This window comes from Diadema antillarum, unplaced genomic scaffold, assembly GCF_040938485.1.
Source record: "Diadema antillarum isolate AM-2024a unplaced genomic scaffold, OU_Dant_1.0 seq00000082_RagTag, whole genome shotgun sequence".
Lineage (NCBI taxonomy): Eukaryota > Metazoa > Echinodermata > Echinoidea > Diadematoida > Diadematidae > Diadema > Diadema antillarum.
In genome coordinates, this window is record NW_027271175.1 from 2133893 (window position 1) to 2142170 (window position 8278).

An 8278-nucleotide genomic window follows, 5' to 3' on the forward strand; every position below is an offset into this window, starting at 1 on the left:
ATCACGTACCGGTAATAGTGTTTGTATGGAGTTCTGACTCATTATGTGGGTGTTTACGGCGTCTGGCTGTGGGTTCCGTTTCAACCGGATTAGATTCATTAGTATCACACCCGTTTTGCCAAAAACTGTTCTTTTTAATTCTATAGCAGCGCCATGCAAATCGAGCGCATCTTCTGTTCGTTAATCATCATTTCGTTGATGGCGCTAACACGTTTCAGGCGTTGATGGTTGAGCTGTAGGTCGTACATCTGCTTTGTCTCCTTGCTCCCACTGATATTTTCTCGCATCCGTTGTAACCATCAATCACTGTTTGTTATTACATGTCCCCCTATCTTACAACAGTTGATTTCAGAGTTACAATAAATCAGGAACAACGGCTTAATAGTGGGGATTTTTTTTTCCTACCGTAAGTACACACACACACACACACAAGTTTCTAACTGGCATGTGCACGCGATTTTTTTTACAAGGTTTCAATTTTTGAAGAACTGTGTTAGAAAAATTATGTTTTTCACAACTTAAAATTCCATTTTACAACTTTTCAGAGCGACATAAAACAAGCTGGAGGTCACAGTTGCCAAAGTAGTGATAAGAACTCATGTTATTTTTACCGGGTTAACATTCTATTTTTTTATCTTTTATTTTCGTCGGATTGAAATGGAACCGTGTGTTGTCGATGGCTTTTTTTGGTCCAACATTGGTCTTTTTACTGACATAGACGAGGAACTACATGTATTATCGCATTGATATCAATCTAATCAATTCTAAAGTTTTCGACTCTCAGGTTTGTAGACTTCAATATCAGATATTGTTTGAAAATCCACTTAATGCCAACGAAAGGATTATCCCAAAAGCAATAATAACTGATGCGAAAATTGCTTTGACTCCTGGTTTTTTTTAAGACGCAAGAACTTATTTGTTTTCTCCAACATTCTGTTTGATCCATAAAGAGCTCAACTACTCGATTTCTGCCATTTTGATATACTTCCATTCAATCTCATTTTCACTTCGTGTTTACGTCATCTTATATACTTTTTTAAAGGAAATTGACTCTCGATCGCCTTGTTCAGCGATATAATTTTTAAACCTTTCACATGCATTATCTAAGATTTATAGGGGAACAAGGTTTATGATTATACTTGTAGAAAAAAAAATGTGAATAGTGAAAAGAAACGTCTGTCTCTTTCGTAATTCTACTCTTTCTCACTCTCTACCCCCCCCCCTCTCTCTCTCTCTCTCTCTCTGGTTGTTTCCCTCATGTTCGTGGATTAGAGCAATTCTTTAATTATTGCTCCACGCCTGTCTAATCAAGAACACTTATATTTCCGCGAAAGAGTGTGTAGCACAAAATTAACATCGCCATCCATTAAGTCACACACCCACAAAGACAGCGCCACTTTGAAATTTGACTTGCGGCAGTGTCACGTGTCTCTGAAGATAGTACTTGATTCTTTTAATTAATTTTGTCAATAAAGTAAGATAGAAACTTTTATGTATTTCCCCTATTCTCCAATCTGTTGATCTGGATCATGAATTCCAGCTTTAAAAAAAAAGAAGAGATAGATCCATTTTTAATTCTTTGTGTCGATGTGCTTGTCACTGTAAGAAATTATATTCTTCCTGGAATATTGTCATGTACGAGTTTAGAACAGACTACTATTTTCTTACGATAGTGAAACTGTGATAGTGATGACGGCAATGTTTCCTTAACTTCCGTGTCCCTGTCACTTCGAGGGCTTTTCAGTTCTCAGTGAGAATTCGAGTACGCCTTGCTTTGTGTTTGTTTTTTTTTTGTTTTTTTTTGTTTTTTTGTCTATGAATTGTCGATGACTGAGCATATACATCCGAACAAAATGAGAAAGCAAAGTCTTGTATTCGTGGAAATACGTCATAATTCCAGTGCCATCCCACGATTTGTAAACGAAACGCAGACATGATTTCAAAATTTAAATGCTTTTTTTTAATGCAATTCTCCCAATACCATTCTCTGATATGACTGCAGTGACCCAATTCCTTTTAAGATAATTTAAAACGTTCCGCAGAAGGAGACATTCAAACTGATTTTCTTATCAGCATGCATTACTTAAGGACTTCGAATAGAGGTCGCACATCCCACTCAGTACCGAATTTGATGAAAGGTACACAAAGCTCTGCAAATGTTACAAAGAAAAGTTTTAAGGAATTTTGCGTTGTAGAAAAAATGTAGAGAGATTTAAATTTGGTGTGTTTTTTTTTTTTTTTGCCCACCGTAATTTCCATGCACCAGTCCAAAAATACCCGATTGAAAAAGTAATTTTGTGTTGCTTTCTTTTTTCTCTCTTTCAGTGGATCCCATGCCTGTTTTATGAAGACGCGGATGAATGCTAGTGTAATGGTGCGTCTCACGAGTAGACCCTTTGTGCTATCGAAACGCCCATCATTTATCAACATGTCGGCGCCGGCCGCGGCTGTTACGTCAGAAGAGCGATCGAGAGAGTGAGGCCATATTATACTCATCTCGAGAGCTGGAATGCAGAGAGAGTCAGCGTACGGCATGAGCAGTTCTTAATTAGCGGGAGAGTTGCATTCGAGAATTTTCTGCCCTCTTACATTGAAATACGATCAGAGAACGTGCTGTACATCGTTTTCACGCTTTGGAGTATTCAACAACTTCTTGGAAAAGAAACACAACAGCAACAACAAAAATTGCAGCCATGGAAATGTTCGGCCCCACAGTATCATCGTCAGCTTTTGACGTCGTTTACGACGAATCATTTGGCGCTAATGCAACAGACAACGAAACGATGGGAGACGATGTTGTCATGTTTCCCGTGCCGCGGTACCTCGGCCGTTTCCTTCAAACGGCCACGATGACCTTCATATTTGTGTCCGCTTTGCTAGGCAACACGTTGGTCATTCTCCTCTGCCTGAAGAAGCCCAGAGAGATGAAAGTATCGCGGAGGCTCATCCTACACCTTGGTATTCTCAATCTCAACATGACGCTCCTCGTCTTACCCTCTGTTATCGTCTCGGCCGCTGCGCAGGACTGGATCCTGTCCAATGCTTGGTGTATGGCCACGGGCTTCTTCAAGAATCTCTTCTGCGTCTGCATCATTCTAAACCTGGTCCTCATCAGCCTCGACCGATACTTCTCCGTCGTCAAACCGCTACACTACCACTCCAGTGCCACAGTGAAATATCATGGAGTATTCCTCGGCGTGATCTGGTGCGTGAGCGTCTTGATCGCGCTCCCACCACTCATCGGTTGGAACAAAATCATGTACCACCCAAGCAGGTATATCTGTACTGGCGATTGGTCCAAGACTGACTCAAGCTACACGCTCTTTGTGTTTATTGGGGGCTTTATCGCGCCATTCACCCTCATGACGTTCGTCTATTGGACGATCTATCGTGCTGCACGCAGGCTCATGAAGAGAAAACAGGGACGTCGACTGAGCGTCGAGGGAACTGACTCCGGTGTCGGTTCCGTATCTGGAGCAGGGTCGGTACGCGTGAACTCAAGCTCGCGACCCGAGCAGGCCTCGGAAAACAGTGCAGAAAGTTCAGGTCGCAAAAGCACCACGCGCTCCAGTCGGTCAAGTCGTATCTTCCGACGACGGAGTAGCAAGGGCGGTTTTAACGTCACCGATGAATGGAGAGTGGCAAAAACAGGCGTCATTGTCATGGCGTCTTTTGTTATCTGCTGGCTGCCCTATTATATCGTCTTGATGGTGGACTCGGTCTACGGGTTCGGCACCACCGTTCCGCTGTCCATGCCTTATGCATGGTGGGAGTGCTTCGCTATGTGGATGGCACTAAGTAGCAGCGCTATCAACCCCTACGTGTATGTTCTCCGTAGCCCGCCAATGCGACAGCAAGCGAGCAAAGCGGCTCGCACTGTACTCGCCCGCTGCCGCCAGTGCTGCGAGGAGGACTCTAGGAAAGCGCGACGCCGGGACTCGGGAAGGTTTGGCAGGTACTCTCTCGTTCGAATCAGCAACAGATTCAGCAGGAAGCAGACACGCGCTTCTGACAAGAATCCAAAGAAGCAGCAGCAGGCCCGGGAGAAAGAAACCGATCCAGAGGCTCAAAACGAGCCCGAGCGACGTCCGGCTCCCGTGGCCGAAGACACAAGGGATCGGATAGAGGGCGTCATTCCGACACCAGAAATAGAACTCGTGTCACATAGAAAATTAGATGTGTAATATAATTGCTATTTCATTCATATGACGTCACCTATTCAGTGTTGTTGATGTTTTCCAGTTGCCTATGTATGTCAGTACTCGATGTCTTATTTGCCAATATTCGTTACTTTCTTTGAATTTTCTGTTTGAGGAAAGCAATGGATGTGTCGAATTGAAGAGTTTGAATGCAAAAACTGACCCAACTAACAATCAGACGTTTTCTGGACGTTCTAAGAACGTTCCAACTTGGTCCTTTGGACGTTTCGTAAAACGTTTGGTTTTTTTTTTGACGGTTTCTCATTTTTGTGGAATGTTTGGACGTTTATAAAACGTTATAAAAACCACTAAAAACCTTTCATGAATTTGCTTTTTCCAGACCTGCAGAAAGCCTTTAGACGTTTTGAGAACGTTAAGAGAGCTTTTTAAAAACGTTTAGAACACTTTGTAAAAACGTTTAGAAAACTTTGTAAAAACGTTTAGAAAACCTTGAACCTTGTAAGAACTTTTATAAAACCTTTGAAGAACCCCAGCCAACACCACTTAGGACCCATCTGGGTAAAAATAACGGTTGCATTGGGTATACTTAGTTATGAGATTATACAGGCACAATCTGGGATAAATGTACCCTAATCCTAATCCTACACATAATCCTAATCTGTTCCTATTAAATGTCCTACCACCTATACCTATTATACATCCCTTTCCTTGCTGATGTATCTGTAATACATTCTTTTTTATAAAGCTGCAAAAATGTTGTAATGCGCGAAGACATGGTTACTAGAATTAAATCACACATGGCTTAATTACGCCTATTAAGATATGAAAATACCTTTTCATAACACAATTTGGAATTTGAAATTGTGAATAACTGAACAATAACGTAAGTAAAATTTTTAACACAGTTATAAAGTTTGAACCCAGCATAGATACTGTAGATTTCAATGTTTTTTTATCTATTTCCACTATAGTTTTCAAATTTTGGATTTTCATACTTGAATATTCATCAATATACATGAATATTCATGATAAAGAAACCAACGAAAGACGTAGCGGGCCTAATAAAACGTTTTTAAAACGTTCATTAAAGACGAAAACGTAGCAGACCTAATAAAAACATTTTGTAGACTTTTATAAATGATAAAGACGTAACAGTTATAATAAAAACGATTTGTGGACGTTTATAAATGACGAAGACGTAGCGGGTCTAATAAAAACGTTTTGTGTTTGCTGTGATAACCGCCATCTTTATTTCTTTTTGAAGTAAAGTCTCATATCGCACTCGTAATAGAAATACATTTGGAGATATTATTAAAACCATCACATATATTTTGATAATTTTCTTGGTTTTTCAGCAGCTTTGATCTCAAATACCTCAAATTGATGAAATTAATATATCTGGGGTTGTTGTTTTTGTGCATTCAAACTCTTCAATTCGTCATTTTGTGAAGTTCACGTGTACTTAAAATGCTGCTGCTTCGTCATGACGTGTAGTTGTTGTTTTTTTTCTTTTCATTATCTTTGTAATGGAATAGCACTTTAAACGGAAATAGCTACTCTTAGGGAGTTTTAAACAATGACCTTCTTTTATTACAATAACAAAACCTGTGAGGGAATTAAGTAATCAACTTTGCAATTATTCATTGAATTAGGTCTACTTGGTTTCATTTGTATTGTCTTATTTTTATGACAACTCACACATTGTCCCTAGTGACATTAGTAATAAACAATTGATTGAACCTTTGTGTGTTTTTTTCTAACTGCTCGAAAATCTTCACTCATGAGCCGTACAAGTCGTTTTATCTCGAGTTTCTTCAAAAGCATTTGCCTTTGACAAAAAGGATTTAAGTTTTATTTGCGCGTTGATTAAACGTTGATTTTTAACTATAGAAAAGAAAATACAAAGCAATTTGTCTGCATTTCTTTGGCCAATACTTGATATAACATCAGAATCAAGTCCTAAATATATGTTACTGTCATCAAATGAATTTTCCCCGTAACTTAAATGTTTGTAATGATTAAATGTTAATCACATTCACCAAACAATTTTCAAACAATGTCACGCATGGAAGTAAATATATTTCTTTTCCTCTATCCTTCGAGGAGGACAATGTCTAAATGGCGGAATGGTCATCAACTTCAATCTTATTTATTACAATGCCAACAAAATGCCTGACCAACATAATGCTAATAGTTAAGTAAACATCGCTCCTTTTCAGTAAATTCTTTTCACCAACACGAGATGGGTTCCATCTGCCAACCCATCGTCAAGACGAAAGCAAACAAGCATTTATGGTACTTTCCCATTTGTTCAAGTATATCCTGATAAACAGGCTCTCCGAGCAAGTGAAATTTTCAAGATGCATTCAGTGCGAACGTGCGAAGTGTGGAGTGTGTGAATTACCCAGAACGGAAACACATTTAGGCGTATTTGTGATTCTTATTTTCTGGGCCTTTTGATTTGATTTTTAACCCTTGTCGTTTGCTTGCTTGAGTTGTAATGCTGTGTTGACAATGCTTTTAGCAGTAGAAAATCATAGCTGCCTAAACATGCAGAGAACGATGTAATGATAATAATAGCAGTAGACATTTTTAGAGCGCCTTTCCACTGGATGCAAAGTGCTATGAGATGTCATCCTTGGTCGCAATAGGAGATAAGATACATGTATATATAAATTACCAGGCAGCGACAGTACAAGTCCAGTGCACATATAGGGATATCAAAATAAGTAGGTCTTCAAGTTTTGTTTGAAGTGATCCAGTGTTGGTGATGATTTCAGAAGAGGAGGGAGCTTATTCCACAGCCTTGGAGCAGAAGAAGAGAAAGCTGCATCGCCAGCTAGTTTGTAGAGACGTTTCCCCAATGAGCTTGCTCATTTCATATGAATCAAAGTATGTGTTTCAATCAAAGATGCAGTAGACATGTACATGTTTCATCATTCAAAATACGGTGTAGTGCATAATGGGTGATGCGAGATTATTGGGGTTCCACAGAGCCTTCTTGGGGTTCAGAAGGCTCTGGGGTTCGAGCGAATGTGTAGTGAGCCATCTGGCGCCAGCAAAATACATGTATCCACCTCGAAATAGCAATCTTCATCAATATCGTCACTGATCGTAGTCACCGAAGTGTTGACATATAGCATCCTGGACGATAGCACCTCCTTGATTAATCTGTAACACTCAAGGATATCGAGAACGCAACATTTTCCTTGGCTTCGCGCCACCATATTGACTTTCCAAGGGCTGAAAATGTGAAGAAAAATATGTGCCACGATCACCCCTACTAAAACTCAGAATTTTGCTAGAACTAAAAAGAAAAAAGAAGAAAAAAAAAAGGTAAATGATTGTTTATGTTATCTCACTCAAAATACAAGAGACGACCTCGAGAAAAGATTAAGTTCCGTGTTTTGTCAAGATTTTGCTGGAATTTTCACTGAGCTATGGATTCGTTTCCGTACTTCCATTTTGTAAGAAAACTGTCTCTATTAGTTTGATTTTCCTTTGATGATAAATCAGTATTCAAACTTCTAAATTTGTATAGTCATATGTCTACACAGTAAAATGCGTCTTGTGCTTCTTAAAAACCTTCCTCTTATTATTATTTTTTTGGCATTATCGTTCGTTCCTCTTTCAAATGGGCATCTATTCATAATATCAATTTATTCACACGTATCTGTCTTTTTCATCATTCTTTTACTCTCTTCGTATAACCTAACCTTCGGTTTTTCATCTTGTTACTATTCCCTATATAGCAGATATTGTTTGTCTCACCATCTGCCACCTTGAGGAAATATTATGTTTAAATTTTGAATTGTTAAGTGTGCTTCTTCAAGGAATTACACCCCAAAAAAAAATGTGATAAAGCATATTTGAGATTTCGCAAAAAAAAAACAAAAACAAGACAAGCAAACAAAATCAGTTAAGTTGGTCTATATTACGTCAGTATTGCAACTCGATGTATCCGCCTGCTTTACATAATTATGATTAAAGCCTCCTGCCATCCCCGCAGCAGATTTGATTTATAATACTTCGCCAGTTGTTTGATAACTCGTGTCATTATTGCAATGATTAATGTATTAAAATGAGAGACGGGTGAACAGTCCTGAACATACAGTCGT

General features: G+C 39.1%; 1 protein-coding gene across 1 annotated transcript; it reads left to right on the forward strand.

The window, feature by feature from the left end:
* The first annotated feature begins 2699 nt into the window (after positions 1–2699).
* On the forward strand, positions 2700–4184 carry LOC139726256 (5-hydroxytryptamine receptor 1F-like). The gene has a single exon (XM_071637323.1). The coding sequence runs from the start codon at positions 2700–2702 to the stop codon at positions 4182–4184; it is 1485 nt and encodes a 494-aa protein (XP_071493424.1).
* Positions 4185–8278: the final 4094 nt, after the last annotated feature.

Excerpts from the sequence above, each read along its gene's own strand:
- LOC139726256 (XM_071637323.1), top strand. The coding sequence starts at position 2,700 with ATGTTCGGCCCCACAGTATCATCGTCAGCTTTTGACGTCGTTTACGAC.